Source organism: Balaenoptera acutorostrata, chromosome X (assembly GCF_949987535.1).
Source record: "Balaenoptera acutorostrata chromosome X, mBalAcu1.1, whole genome shotgun sequence".
NCBI classification, from domain to species: domain Eukaryota; kingdom Metazoa; phylum Chordata; class Mammalia; order Artiodactyla; family Balaenopteridae; genus Balaenoptera; species Balaenoptera acutorostrata.
This window is the reverse complement of record NC_080085.1, coordinates 56,571,128-56,587,425: the sequence shown is the minus strand read 5'-3', so window position 1 is coordinate 56,587,425 and position 16,298 is coordinate 56,571,128. Positions and strand designations below refer to the sequence as shown.

Genomic DNA, 16,298 nt, shown 5'->3' with positions numbered 1-16,298 from the left:
TGTATTACTTTGCTAGGGCTGCTGTATATGTATTACTTTGCTAGGGCTGCTATAACTGTAACTACAGCTATAACTATATATATATATATATATATATATATATATATATATATATATATGCAGTTAAATTTTACTTTCTAAAAGTTCTTGAGGTTAGAGTACTGAGATAAAGGTGTAGACTGACTTTTGTTTCTTCTGAGGCCCTCTCTGGCTTGCATACGTCTGCCTTCTTGCTGTGTGTTCACATGGTTGTCTCTCTATGCATGTATAAGCATGTGTCTGGTCTTCCCCTTTCTCTATGTCCTAATCTCTTCTTCTTGTAAGGATACTAGTCATATTGGATTAGGACCCACCTTAACTATCCCATTTTAATTTAATTATCTTTGTAAAGGTCCCATCTCTGAAATACAGCCACTTTCTGAGGTACCAAGAGTTATGGCTTCAACATATGATTTAGGGGTGGGAGATAATTCAGCCCATAAAAATTTATTTCCTCTACTAGCTTTCATGTGGAGTAATTAGGATATTTTCTACATAGGAATATGTTATCTATGAATATAGTTTTACTTATTTATTTTTTTGGCCATGCTTCACAGCATGTACGATCTTGGTTCCCCAACCAGGGATCAAACCTGCACCCGCTGTATTGGAAGTACAGAGTCCTAACTACTGATCTGCCAGGGAAGTCCCTAGTTTTACTTCTTTATTTCCAATTTGTATCCGTTTTATTTCTTTGCCTTCTGTAATAGCTCTGGCTAGGATTTCCAGTAAGATGTTGAATTGCAGTGGTAAAAGTGACCATGCTTTTTTTGTTTCTAATTATAGGGGGAAAGGTGTCAGTCTTTTACCATTGAGTATGATGTTAGCTGTGGATTTTTCATATATGTTTTTTACCATGTCGAAGAAGTTCACTTTTATTCCTAGTTTTCTTTGACAATTGAGATGAGCATGTGTTTTATTCCCCTTTATTCTATTAGTGAGCTATATTAACATTGATTTTCTTATGTTAAATCATCCTTTCATTCTTATGATAAACTCCTCTTGGTGTAAAATCATTTTAATATGCTATAGGATTCATTATGCTCGTATTTTGTTGAAGACTTTTACATGAATATACATGAGGGATACTGGTGTGTAATTTTCTTTACTTGTGATGTATTTTTAATCAGGTTATTGCTGGCCTCATAACATGAGTTAGGTATTAAATTAATTTTTTTTTTTTTGGTAAATTTTGAAAAGATTAGGAGTAATTATTTTAAGGTTTGTTAGAATTCACCAGAGGAGCCATCTCTTCCTGGATTTTTCTTCATTGAGAGATTTATGATTACTGATTCAATCTCTTTACTTGGTATAAGTCTGTTGATATTGTCTATTTCTTCTTGACTCAGCTTAGGTATTTTGTGGATTTATAGGAATTTATCCATTTCATCTAGATTATCTAATTTGTTGCTATATAATTGTTCAAACATTCTTTTATAATTTTGTTTAATTTCTGTGAGGTTGTTAGTAATATCCCCACATTCATTTCTTTTTTATTAATATTTATTTTATATTGGAGTATAGTTGATTTACAATGTTGTGTTAGTTTCATGTGTACAGCAAAGTGGTTCAGTTATACATATACATATACATATATCTATTCTTTTTTTAGATAATTTTCCCAAATAGGTTATTAGAGATTACTGAGTAGAGTTTCCTGTGCTATACAGTAGGTCCTTGTTGATTATCTATTTTATAAATACTAGTGTGTATCTGTTAATCCCAACCTCCTAATTTATCCCTCCACCCACCATTCCCCTTTGGTAACCATAAGTATGTTTTCTAAGTCTGTGAGTCTCTTTCTGTTTTGTGAATAAGTTCATTTATATCATTTTTTAGATTCCACTTATAAATGATATCATATGATATTTGTCTTTCTCTGTCTGATTTACTTCACTTAGTATGATAATCTCTAGGTCCATCCATGTTGCTGCAAATGGCATTATTTCAATCTTTTTATGGCTGAGTAATATTTCATTATATATATGTACCATATCTTCTTTATACTTTCATCTGTCAGTGGACATTTAGGCTGCTTCCATGTCTTGGCAATTGTAAATAGTGCTGCAGTGAATACTGGGGTGAAAGTATCTTTCCAAAGTATGGTTTTCTCCAGATATATGCCCGGTATTGGGATTGCTGGATCATATGTTAGCTGTATTTTCAGTTTTTTTAAAGAACCTCCATACTACTCTCCATAGTGTTCTGTACCAATTTACATATCCACCAATAGTGTAGGAAGGTTCCCTTTTCTCCACATCCTCTCCAGCATTTATTGTTTGTAAATTTTTTGATGATGGCCATTCTGACTGGTGTGAGGTGATACCTCATTGTAGTTTTGACATTCTGACTGGTGTGACGTGATACCTCATTGCAATTTTGACATTCTGACTGGTGTGAGATGATACCTCATTGTAGTTTTGACTTGCAATTCTGTAATAAATAGTGATATTGAGCTAATGTGCTTTATGGCCATCTGCATGTCTTCTTTGGAGAAATGTCTATTTTGATTGGGTTGCTTGGTTTTTTTTGATACTGAGCTATTTGTATATTTTGGAGATAACCCCTTGTCCACTGCATCATTTGCAAATATTTTCTCCCATTCTGTGGGTTGCCTTTTCTTTTTGTTTATAGCTTCCATTGCTGTGCAAAAGCTTTTACGTTTAATTGGGTCCCATTTGTTTATATTTGTTTCTATTTTATTACTCTAGGATGTGGATCTAAAAAGATATTGCTACAATTTATGTCAAACTGTGTTCTGCTTATGTTTTCCTCTAAGTTTTATAGTATCTGATCTTACATTTAGGTCCTTAATCCATTTTGAGTTTATTTTTGTGTATGGTGTAAGAGAAGGTTCTAATTCTATTTTTTTACATGTAGTAGGCCAGTTTTCCCAGCACCATTTATTGAAGAGACTGTCTTTTCTCCATTGTATATTTTTGCCTCATTTGTCATAGATTAATTGACCACACGTGCATGGGTTTATTTCCAAGCTTTCTATCCTGTTCCATTAATCTATAAGTCTGTCTTTGTGCCAGTACCATATGTTTTTGATTACTGTAGCTTTATAGCATAGTCTGAAGTCAGAGAACTTGACTCCTCCAGCTCCGTTTTTCTTTCTCAAGATTGCTTTGACTATTCAGGGACTTTTGTGTTTCCATACAAATTTTAAGATTTTGGTTCTAGATCTGAAAAAAAAATGCCATTGGCAATTTGATAGGGATTGCATTGAATCTGTAGATCACCTTGGGTAGTATAGTCATTTTGACAGTATTTATTCTTCCAATCCAAGAACATGGTATATCTTTCCATTTGTTTGTGTCATCTTTGATTTCTTTCATCACCGTCTTATAATTTTCAAAGAACAGGTCTTTTGTCTCCTTAGGTAGATTTATTGTTAGGTATTTTATTCTTTTTGATGCAATGGTAAATGTTATCGTTTCCTTTATTTCTCTTTCTGATCTTTCTTTGTTAGCATATAGGGATGCAACAAATTTCTGCATATTAATTTTGTATCCTGTAACTTTACCAAATTCATTGGTGACCTGTAATAGTTTTCTGGTGGCATCTTTAGGACTTTCTATGTATAGTGTCATGTCATCTTCAGACATTGACAGTTTTACTTCTTCTTTTCCATTTTGGATTCCTTTTATTTCTTTTTCTTCTCTGATTTCCATAGCTAGGATTTCCAAAACTATGTTGAGTAAAAGTATTGAGAGTGGACATCCTTGTCTTGTTCCTGATCTTAGAGAAAATTATTTCAGCTTTTCACTGTTGAGTATGATGTTAGCTGTGGGATTGTCATATATGGCCTTCATTATGTCAAGCTAGGTTCCCTCTATGCCCACCTTCTGGAGAGCTTTTATCATAAGTACATGTTGAATTTTATCAAAAGCTTTTTCTGCATCTATTGAGATGATCATAGGGTTTTATTCCTCAATTTGTTAATGTGATGTATCACACTGATTGATTTGTGGATATTGAAAACTCCTTACATCCCTGGGATAAATCCCACTTGATCATGTATGTATGATTTTTTTAATATATTCTTTGATTTGGTTGCTAGTATTTTGTTGAGGATTTTTGTCTCTATATTCATCAGTGACATTGGCCTGTAATTTTCTTTTTTTGTGATATCTTTGTCTGGTTTTGGTATCAGGGTGATGGTGACCTCATAGAATGAATTCTGAAGTGTTCCTGCCTCTGCAATTTTTTGGAAGAGTTTCAGAAGGATAGGTGTTAGAAGGATAGTTGTTAACTCTTCTCTAAATGTTTGATAGAATTCACCTGTGAAGTCATCTGGTCCTGGACTTCTGTTTGCTGTGTGTTTCTTTGATCACACTTTCAATTTCAGTACTCATGATTGATTTGTTCATATTTTGTTTTTCTTCCTGGTTCAGTCTTGGGAGATTGTACCTTTCTAAGAATTTGTCCATTTCTTCTTGGTTGTCCATTTTTTTGCATATAGTTGCTTACAGTAGCCTCTTATGATCTTTTGTATTTCTGTGGCATCAGTTTTAACTTCTTTTTCATTTCTAATTTCATTGACTTGGGCCCTCTCCCTTTTTATCTTGATGTGTCTGGTTAAAGGTTTATCAATTTTGCTTATCTTTCAAAGAACCAGCTTTTATCTTCATTGACCTTTTTCTATTTTTTTTTTTTTTAGTCTTTTGCATTTATTACTGCTCTGATCATTATTTCTGTCCTTCTGCTATCTTTGGGGTTTGTTTGTTCTTCTTTCTCTAGTTGCTTTAGGTGTAAGTTTAGGTTGTTTATTTGTGATTTTAATTGTTTCCTGAGGTACGATTGCATTGCTGTAAACTTCCCTCTTAGCACTGCATATGCTGCATCCCATAATTTTTGGATCGTCATGTTATCATTTTCATTTGACTCTAGGTACTTTATGTTTTGCTTGTTGATTTCTTCAGTGAAACATTGTTTAGTACTATGTTGTTTAGCCTCCTTTTTTTTTACATTTTTTTTTCTTGTAATTGATTTCTAATTTCACAGCATTGTGGTTGGAAAATATGCTTGATATGATTTCAGTTTTCTGAAATTTATATTGAGGCTTCCTTTATGGCCCAGCGTGCTATCTATCCTGGAAAATATTCCATGTGCACTTGAGAAGAATGTGTGTTCTGCTACTTTTTGTTGGAATGCCCTATAAATATCAGTTAAGTCCATCTAGTCTAATGTGTCGTTTAAAGCCTGTGTTTCCTTATTGATTTTCTGTCTGGATGCTCACTGATGTAATTGGGGTGTTAAAGTCCCCTACTATTATTGTGTTACTATTTCTCCTTTAATGGCTGTTAGCATACACTTTATATATACGGGTGCTCCAATGTTGGGTGCATATATATTTACAATTGTTATATCTTCTTCTTGGATTGATACCTTTTTTTAATAATTTTATTTTATTTTTAACATCTTTATTGGAGTATAATTGCTTTACAATGGTGTGTTAGTTTCTGCTTTATAACAACGTGAATCAGCTATACATATACATATATCACCATATCTCCTCCCTCTTGCATCTTCCTCCCACCTTCCCTATCCCACCCATCTAGGTGGTCACAAAGCACCGTGCTGATCTCCCTGTGCTATGCGGCTGCTTCCCACTAGCTATCTATTTTACATTTGGTAGTATATATAAGTCCATGTCACTCTCTCACTTTGTCCCAACTTACCCTTCCCCCTCCCTGTGTCCTCAAGTCCATTCTCTACATCTGCATCTTTATTCCTGTCCTGCCCTGAGGTTCATCATAACCTTTTTTTTTTTTTTTAGATTCCATATATATGTGTTAGCATATGGTATTTGTTTTTCTCTTTCTGACTTACTTCTCTCTGTATGACAGACCCTAGGTCCATCCACCTCACTACAAATAACTCCATTTCGTTTCTTTTTATGGCTGAGTAATATTCCATTGTATATATGTGCCACATCTTCTTTATCCATTCATCTGTCAGTGGACACTTAGGTTGCTTCCATGTCCTGGCTATTGTAAATAGAGCTGCAGTGAACATTGTGGTACATGACTCTTTTTGATTTATGGTTTTCTCAGGGTATATGCCCAGTAATGAGATTGCTGGGTCGTATGGTAGTTCTATTTGTAGTTTTTTAAGGAACCTCCATACTGTTCTCCATAGTGGCTGTATCAATTTACATTCCCACCAACAGCGCAAGAGGGTTCCCTTTTGTCCACACCCTCTCCAGCAGTTCTAAGTGGGAAGTTTATAGCAATATAATCCTACCTCAAGAAACAAGAACCATCTCAAATAAACCACCTAACCTTACACCTAAAGCAATTAGAGAAAGAAGAACAAAAAAAAACCAAAGTTAGCAGAAGGAAAGAAATCATAAAGATCAGATCAGAAATAAATGAAAAAGAAATGAAGGAAACAATAGCAATGATCAATAAAACTAAAAGCTGGTTCTTTGAGAAGATAAACAAAATTGATAAACCATTAGCCAGACTCATCAAGAAAAAAATGGAGAAGACTCAAATCAATAGAATTAGAAATGGATTGATACCTTGATCATTATGTAGTGTCCTTCTTTGTCTCTTGTAACAGCCTTTATTTTTAAATATATTTTTTCTAATGTAAGTATTGCTACTCCAACTTTCTTTTGATTTCCATTGGCATGGAATACCTTTTTCTATCCCCTCACTTTCTGTATGTGTCCCTAGATTTGAACTGGGTCTCTTGTACACAGCATATATATAGGTCTTGTTTTTGAATCCATTCAGCCAGTCTATGTCTTTTGCTTGTAGCATTTAATCCTTTTACATTTAACATACTCACTGATATTTATGTATTAATGATATTTTGTTAATTTTTTGGATTTGTTTTTTAGGTCTTCTTTCTTTCCTTCCACTTTTGTTCTGTCCTCTAGGTATTTGATGTGTATCTTTAGAGTTCCCTTTGGATTCCTTTTTCTCTTTTTTTGTATATCTATTGCAGATTTTTATTTTGTGGTTCCCATGAAGTGTTGGCATGCACCCTATATATATATATACCAGATTGTTGTAAGTTGCTGGTCTATTAATTTCAAATGCATTTCCAATATCCTACATTTGTATTCTCCTCTTCTCATCATTGCTGGTTTTGACAATATGTTTGTGTGTGGATGATTTACTACCTTTGCTGTATGTTTACATTTACCATTGAGCTTTCCCATTTCATAATTTTCTTGTTTCTAATTGTGGCCTTTTATTTTCTGCCTATAGAAGCTCCTTCAGCATTCGTTGTAAAGCTCGTTTGGTGGTGTTGAATTCTCTTAGCCTTCGCTTGTCTGTAAAGTTTTTGATTTCTCCCTCAAATCTGAATGAGAGCCTTGGTGTGTAGAGTATTCTTGGTTGTAGGTTTTACCCTTTCATCACTTTAAATATACAGTATAGTGCTACTCCTTTCTGGCCTGCAGAGTTTCTGGTGAAAACTCAACTGATAACCTTATCTGGATTTACTTGTATGTTATTTTTTGCTTCTCCCTTGTTGCTTTTAATATTTTCTCTTTGTCTGTGATTTTTGTCAATTTTATTATTGTGTGTTTCAGTGTTTTCCTCCTTGGGTTTATCATGTATGAGACTCTCTGTGATTCCTGGACTTGGGTGATTGTTTCCTTTCCCCTGTTAGGGAATTTTTCAGTTATTATGTCTTCAAATATTTTCTCATGCCTTTTATCTCTCTCTTCTCTTTCTGGGACCCCTATAATGTGAATGTTGGTGTGTCTCAGAGGTCTCTGAGATTGTCCTCACTTCTTTTCATTCTTTTTTCTTTATTCTGTTCTTCGGCAGTAATTTCCACCATTCTTTCTTCAGCTCACTTATCCATTCTTCTGCCTCATTTATTCTGCTATTGGTTCCTTCTAGTGTATTTTTCATTTTCGTTATTTTATTCTTCAACTCTGTTTGGTCATTTTCGTTATTTTATTCTTCAACTCTGTTTGGTTATTCTTTGTATTTTCTAACTTTTGTTAAAAACTTCTTGTAATTTCTCGCTCTGTGCATCCATTCTTTTCATACCTTCTTGGATCATCTTTACAGTCATTACTCTGAACTCTTTGTTGGGTAGATTGCCTATCTCCACTTCACTTAGTTGTTCTGGGGTTTTATCTTGTTTCTTCATCTGGAACATATTCCTCTGCTATCTCATTTTGCCTAACTTTTGGTGTTTGTGATCCCACAGGCTGCAGGATTGTAGTTCCTCTTGTTTCTGGTGTCTTCCCCCTGTTGGGTGAAGCTGGTCTAAGAGGCTTGTGCAGGCTTCCTTGTGAGAGGGACTGGTGCCTGCCCACTGGTGGGTAGAGCTGGGTCGTGTCCCTCTGGTTGACAGGGCTGTGTCAAGGGGTATGTTTAAAGGTGGCTGTGTTCTCAGGAAAACTTTAAGCAGTCTGTCTTCTGATGGTTGGTGCTGTGTTCCCATCCTGTTTGTTGTTTGGCCTTAGGCATCCTAGCACTGGAGCCTAAGGGCTATTGTGTGGGACCAAGTCTTGGTGTCAAAATGGCAGCCTCAGACAGCTCAAACCAATGAGTACTCCCTAGTACCTCTGCCACCAGTGTCCTTGTCCCTGAAGTGAGCCACAGCCGCCCCCCTCCCCAGGAGACCCTCCAGGACCAGCAGGTAGGTCTGACCCAGGCTGCTATGAAGTCACTGCTTTTCCCCCTAGGTCCCAGTTTGTACGAACCTTGTGTATGTCCTCTAAGAATATTCCTTCAATTTACCCAAGTCTTGTGGAGTTCCTGCCATCAAGCCCCACTGGCCTTCAAAGACAAATGCTCTGGGGGTTCCTCCTCCTGATACCAGACCAGCAGACTAAGGAGCCTGATGTGGGGCTCAGAACTCTCACTCCTGTGGGAGAACCTCTGCAATATAATTATTTTAAAGTTTGTTGGTTGCCCACCTGGCAGGTACAGGATCCTATCATCTCATTGTGACTTCTTCTTTGTCTTTGGATGTAAAATATGTTTTTTGGTAGTTTCCAGTCCTTTTTTGTCAATGGTTGTTCAGCAGGTAGTAGTGATTTTGGTGTTTTTGTGAGAAGAGGTGGGCTCAGGTCCTCCTACTCTGCCATTCTGTCAGGAATCCCACACTTTCATTTCTGATTTTAGTTATCTTCATCTTCTCTCTTTTTTCTTTGTCAGTATAGCTGAAGAATTGCCAATTTTGTTCATCTTTTCAAAGAATCTACTTTTCATTGATTCTATTGTTTTTCTACTCTGTTTATCTCCACTCTAATCTATTATTTACTTCCTTCAGCTAGCTTTGGGCTTACTTTGTTATTTTTTTCTAGTTCCTCGTGGTATAAATTTAGATTATTTATTTGAAATCTCTTTTCTTTTTTAATATAGGCATTTACAGGTATAAATTTTCCTCAGACTACTACTGCCTTGCTGTATCTCATACATTTTGGTATGTGGTGTTTTTATTTTCATTCAGCTTTAAGTAATTTACAGTTTCACTTAAGATTTTTTCTTTGACCCAGTAGTTTTTTAAGAATGTGGTATTTAATTCCACATGTTTGTGTATTTTCCAATTTTCTTTCTGTTATTGATTTATATCATCATTGTCTTGTGATCAGAAAAGACACTTTGTATGATTTCAGTCTTTTAAAATTCATTGAAACTTGTTCCATAACCTAACATATGTGGTCTAACTTACAGAATGTATATTCTTCTTTTGTTAGGTGTAGTGTTCTATAAATGTCAGTTATGTCTAGTTGTTTTATAGTGTTGTTAAAGCCCTCTACATTGTCATTGATATTCTGTCTCGATATCCAATCTGTTATTGAAGTTGGTATTCAAGTCTCCAACTATTTTTGTAGAACCACTATTACTCACTTAAATTTTGTCAATGCTGCATAGATTTGGGGGGATTTGTTATTTGGTGTATGTATGTTCAAAGTTGTTATATCTTCTTGATGTATTGACCATTTATAAATATATAATGTCCTTCCCTTTCTCTTGTAAAAGTTTTAACTTAAAGTCTATTTTGTCTGATATCAGTATAGACATCCCAATTCTCTTCTCAGTACTGTTTGCATGGAATATGTTTCCTTTCTTTTACTTTCAACCCATTTGTGTCTTTGGATCTAAATGAATCTCTTCATATAGTATATAAGTGGATTATGTTCTTTTTATCCAATCCATCAATCTGTACCTTTGGAGAGTTTAATCCATATACATAAAGATTAGTACTGATAAGAGAGTACTTCTGACATTTAATTATTTGTTTTATGTATTTCTTATGCCATTTTTGTTTATCATTTTCTTCCTCATTGCCATTTTTGTGCTAGTTGATTTTTTTGCAGTGAAAAGTTTTAATTCCCTTATCATTTCTTTTGTGTGTGGGTTTTTTTAAATATATTTTCTTTGTGATTACCATGTGGATTTCCTTTAACATACTAAATTTTATTTATTTTAAAAATAATTTATTGGAGTATAGTTGATTTACAATGTTGTGTTAGTTTCAGGTGTACAGCAAGATGAATCAGTTATACATATACATATATCCACTCTTTTTTAGATTCTTTTACCACATAGGCCATTACAGAGTATTGAGTAGAGTTCCCTGTGCTATACAGTAAGTCCTTATCAATTATCTATTTTATATATTACATACTAAATTTTAACAATATATTTTGAATTAATACCAAGTTAATTTCAATAACATACAAAAACTCTACACTTACACAGTTTGATATCACCTTTCTTTATGTTATTTTTGTCACTTTTGTTTTTATCTTAATCATTGTAAGTTCAATAACATAGATTTATTATTATTGTTGTTACTATTTTATTATTTTTTTCTTTTAAATAATATAGGAAATAAAAGACAGAGTTCCAAACCAAATATTCAATAATGCTGCCTTCTGTATTTACCCATGTATTTACCTTTACCAGAGATATTGACTTCTTTTTATGGCTTTGAGTTACTATCTAGGGTCCTTTCATTTTAACCTGAAGAACTCCCTTTAGCATTTATTGAAGTACAAGTCTAGTAGTATCAAACTCCTTTAGCTTCTTTTATTTATCTAGGAATATTTTAATTTCTCCCTCATTTTTGAAGGATATTTTGCTGGGTATAAAATTCTTGGTTAATAGTTTATTCCTTTTGACACTTAAATATGTTATCTTATTGCCTTCCAGCTTCCAGGTTCTGAAGAGAAATCAACTTTGAATCTTATTTAGGATCGCTTGCACTTGACAGATTGTTTCTCTCCTTCTGCTTCAAGATTTTCATTTTGTCTTTGGTTATCCACATCTTGTTTATGTCTCATATGGGTCTTTTTGAGTTTTTCCAACTCAAAGTTTGTTGAGCATCGTGGATGTGTTATTCATGTCTTTTGTCAATTTTGAGAAATTTCAGCCATTATTTATTCAAATATTCTTTCTGCTTCTTTATCTTTCTCTCTCTCTTACTTCTGGGACTCCCATAATGTGTATATTGGTCCACTTAATGGTGTCTCTTAGGTTTTGTTTACTTACTTCATTCTTTTTAAGTTTCTGCTCCTCAGCCTTAATAATTTCAACTGTCATGTTTCAAGTTTCATCATTTGTTCTTCTACCTGTTCAGATCTGCTGTTGAACTCTTCTAGTGAATTTTTAATTTCAGTTATTTTACTTTTCAATTCTAGTATTTCTGTTTGGTTCCTTTTTACAATTTTTCTTTTTTGATATTCCCATTTTTTTCATACATTTATTTTCTTATATTCTTTATATTCTTTAGTTCTTTGTCTATGTTTTTCTTTGAACATATTTAAGACAGTACTTTTTAGTCTTTGTCTATTAAGTCTGATGTCTGGACTTCCTCAGGAACAGTTTGTCAATTTTATTTGTTACTTTAAGTGGGCCATACATTCCTGTTTCTTTTTATGCCTTGTGTTTTTGTTGTTGTTGTTGTTGAAAACTGTTTTAATTATAATGTGGTAACTGGAAATCAGATTCTCCCCCTTCCCCATATTTAGCTGTTTTCTGTTGCTGTTCCTTTATTTGATGATGGCTGTAGTAGTCCATTTGTTTAGGTGTTTTAACCAAACTATTTGTGCAAAGACTGTATTCTTTGTCATATGTGATCACTAAAGTCTGTATGGATCTTGTTCAGCTAATATTTTGACAGGAATTTCCTTGAGTGCCAGCAGTTAAAAGTAAACAACAGCAGTAGCAACCAAAAAACCCATATATCTCTACCAGTCTTTGAACATTGGCTCTGTGCTGAAGCACTACTTCAACACTTAGCCAAACTGGCACTTAGCCTATGTATCAGTCGGTGTGTAAACTTTGGGTCTTCTCCATATTTTTCTAGTCATGTGTCTTGCCCTGGACATACATGGGCCTTTCTAAACTGCCCCCATATATATTGGTGCTTTTGAATGTCCTAATTTCCCAAAGAATCTTCTCCAGCTTTTGCTCCAGACTTAAGCAGTCTATTATATGTCTCCACCCATAATTTCTTGTCCCAGGCACCTCTGGTTTATTAGTTTGCTTTGCAAAAATTTTTAACAAATGCCCACCCATTTTCCAGCCTGCATTCTGAATTGAGTGAAACAGAGATGAGCACCTTGTATCTGTCCTTCAGATAACAGGTTAAAATAGACATACACAATAATTTTTGAATAAGTTTTGCTTAGCTTACTCTGGAACTAGGGGTGAGGGTTTCACACTAGGTACACAGGCTGCTGCTAATTTAAGACTGCCTTCACTTTAGGACTGTTGCTGGGGAGAGGGGTGCAGTAAGGGCAAGTAAAAATGGCACAAAGCTTTCCTATAATTTTCAAGATGCTTTTTTCTTGGTTCAGTATTTGCTTCATTGTTGTAAATGTTTGACTGTTTCCCAGAGTTCTGACAACATTGATTTTGACAGTTTCTGTTTGTGTTGCTACACTTCTCTGAGGGAATGAAAGCTCAGAGCTGCTGCCTCCTCCATATCCCTGATGTCCTCTGTTGATTTTAATATATTGATTCCAACATCTCTCTGGGTGTCCCTGTGTGCCAGAAGATCAAAGCATAAAGAAAATTAAGGATATTTTAATTATAAAATAAGTATAAAGAAAAAAGACAGTATTTTGTTGAGCTAGGCCTGAGAGACGCATACATCATTTTATCCATATTCCATTGGCTAGAAATTAGGCACATGGCCCTACAGACTTGTGTGGGGTTAGAAAATGTTGACAAGTGGTATTCCCAGGAAGAAAGGTCAATGAGTTTAGTGAACAACCAGCCAACTTCTTCCACAACAAACAAATAACTAATATCCCTTGTTAAGTAGAGTTGTGTCTTTGACAAAGAGCTATGATATAACAGGCAGGAGCCTTGTTCCTAGGTTAGAATTCCAGAGCTGGAAGAATATTTAGAGACCATTTATTTTAATATCCTCAGATGTTTGGGACTCTGATGCTTGGAAATGGAGAGGGGCTAGCCAGATCACACTGAGTCAATACCAGACCTGAGACAATATCCAGCTGGATCACTCATCTTTCCTCTATACCATCTTCATTCAAACATGTTTGAGCATTTCCAAGAGTAAGATTCAATCTTAAAAGATTGTATATTTCTAGAAATGTATCCATTTTTTCTAGGTTGTCCAATTTGTTGGCATATAATTGTTCATAGTATTCTCATGATTATTTGTATTTCTGTGATATTGTCTGTAACTTGCACAGCAAAGCACATCGACAAAACAAAAAGGCAACTTACTGAATAGGAGAATATATTTGCAAATGAAATGTCCACTAAGAGGTTAATATCCAAAATATACAAATAACTCATAACAGTCAACATCAAAAAAACACAAACAACCCAATTAAAAATGGGCAGAGGACCAGAATAGACATTTTTCCAAAGAAGACATATAGATGGCCAACAGACACATGAAAAGATGTTCAACATCACTAATCATCAGGGAAATGCAAATCAAAATCACAATGAGGTATCACCTCACACCTGTCAGAATGGCTATCATCAAAAAGACAAGAAATAACAAATGTTGGAGAGGATGTGGAGAAAAGGGAACCCTCATGCACTGTTGGTAGGAATATAAATTGGTACAACCATTATGGAAAACAATATAAAGGTTCCTAAAAAAATTAAAAATATAACTACCATTTGATCCAGCAATTCCACTCTTGGGTATTTATCTGAAGAAAATGAAAACACTAATTCAAAAAGATATATGCATCCCAGTGTTCATTGAAGCATTATTTATAATAGCCAAGATGTAGAAGCAACCTAAGTGTCCATTAACAGATGAATGGATAAAGAAGATGTGGTATATATATATATATATATACACATATATATATGTGTGTATATATATATATATATATATATACACACAATGAAATATTACTCAGCCATAAACAATAATGAAATCTTGTCATTTACAACAACATGGATGGATCTAGATGGTATTATGCTAAGTGAAATAAGTCAGAGAGAAAGACAAATACAGTATGTCTTCACTTATATGTGGAATCTAAAAATACAAAACAAACAAATAAATGTAACAAAATAGAGACAATCACAGATGTAGAGACCAAACTAGTAGTTACCAGAGAGGAGAGGGGTGGAGTAATAGGTGAAATCAGACAGGGAAAAACAAATACTGTATGTTTTCACTTATATGTGGAATCTGAAAAACAAATAAACAAATATAACCAAACAGAAACAGGCTCACAGATACAGAGAACAAACTAGTGGTTGGCAGAGGTGAGGAGGGTAGGGGTAGGGGCAAAATATTGGATTGGCCAAAACGTTCGTTCAGGTTTTTCCTAACATCCTGCAGAAAAACCCGAACGAACTTTTTGGACAGTCCAATAGGTGAAGGGAATTAAGAGGTACAAACTACCAGTTATAAAATGAATACATCACAGAGATGTAATGTACATCACAGGGATTACAGTCAATAGTATAATAACTTTGTATGATGTATAATCTATAAAAATATTGAATCACTGTGTTGTACTCCTGAAACTAATATAATGTTGTGAGTCAACTATAGTTCAGTAAAATGTAAGAAATAAATTTTTCATCACAACCCAACACATACTTACATATTTCACCTGTAAAATTTTACAAAACAATACTAAGATAGGTAGTGATTAGCATTCATTGTCAAATATTTCCAGCTCCCCAGCTCTGGCACATTATAGAATTATACTTTTTTTTACTTTTGTAGTTACTAATGATCAGGTGATGTGTGTGGTGAAGGACGTGAGCAAAATGAAATGAGTTATTTCTGGGGGAAGATTTTAAGAGCCAGTGCACAGATCACAATATTCTTTTTTCTCTGATGCTCCAATCATGGTAGCACAAAGATGAAGCCTCCGTCACTGTGGGTAACCCAGTAAGTATAATGTAAAACAGAGCCCCCAGGAAATCTCTGGTAAGCAAAATAGTGTGAGTGAGAAATAAATTTTTGTTCTTTTAAGACACTGAGGTTTGGAGTTTACTTTTTTACAATAGCATAACCTAACCTATGCTGACTGTAAATTGATGTCATGACTCAGTAATGGGTTGCAACTTGCAGTTTGTAAAATGCTACTCCGTACAATGTCCACTTGTCCCATAGCTAATCCTCTCTCCAAGTTTCTGTAGAGTAATGTTAGTGACTCCCATTTTACTGAAGGATTGTGGTTATGGAGAAGGTGGAGATGCATACTGCACAGCCTGCCCTCCCCGCAGATACAAAAGCAGCTGGGGCCACCATAGATGTCAGACTTGCATCACCTGTGCTGTCATCAATCGTATCCAGAAGGAGAACTGTACAGCTACCTCTAATGCCGTCTGTGGGGACTGTCTGCCCAGGTGAGCCTGCTATATAAGGCCAAGCTCTTCTGGGCATTCTCTAGCCCTTGGAGGTCTCCCTCATCCTTACCTCTCAGGGCCTAGTTGAAGTATTCTAACTGTCCATATCACGATGAGTTTAAGCTCCCATGAGGGAGATGCAGTATTTTTTCAAGATCCTCTATAAAGTACTTAGCACACAGTCAATTACAGATGAGTACTAAACAGCTGGTTTATCATGCTGGCATGCTTAGCTCAGGGCCAAGTTTCAAGGTAAATCTCACTGTAGACCTAAAAGAGATTAGGAAGCAGTTGGTGTCAAAGCAGTATTTCCTTCTCTTGTGAGACTATTTCCCCTTTTGGTTATAGGGTTTGGTGAATGGGGGAAGAGGTGGAGCGTCTGGGACTCTGAGTCAGAATCAGACATAGAGGCAGAGAACTCACGAGGGGTCAGAGTGAGTGATGGCTTCCTGGAGG

The 16,298-nt window shown here is 35.0% G+C and overlaps 1 protein-coding gene across 7 annotated transcripts in view; it reads left to right on the top strand.

The window, feature by feature from the left end:
* Positions 1 to 16,298, top strand: part of EDA2R (ectodysplasin A2 receptor) — a 73,434-nt gene that overhangs the window by 43,555 nt on the left and 13,581 nt on the right. For 4 of the 7 annotated variants that reach the window (XM_057538876.1, XM_057538878.1, XM_057538875.1 and 1 more), the window contains one exon: positions 15,664 to 15,842. The exons of the other annotated variants lie outside the window; for them this stretch is intronic. In XM_057538876.1, coding sequence (XP_057394859.1) covers positions 15,664 to 15,842 — 179 coding nt within the window. The remainder of the gene's footprint in view (positions 1 to 15,663; positions 15,843 to 16,298) is intronic. 7 annotated transcript variants of the gene reach the window in all.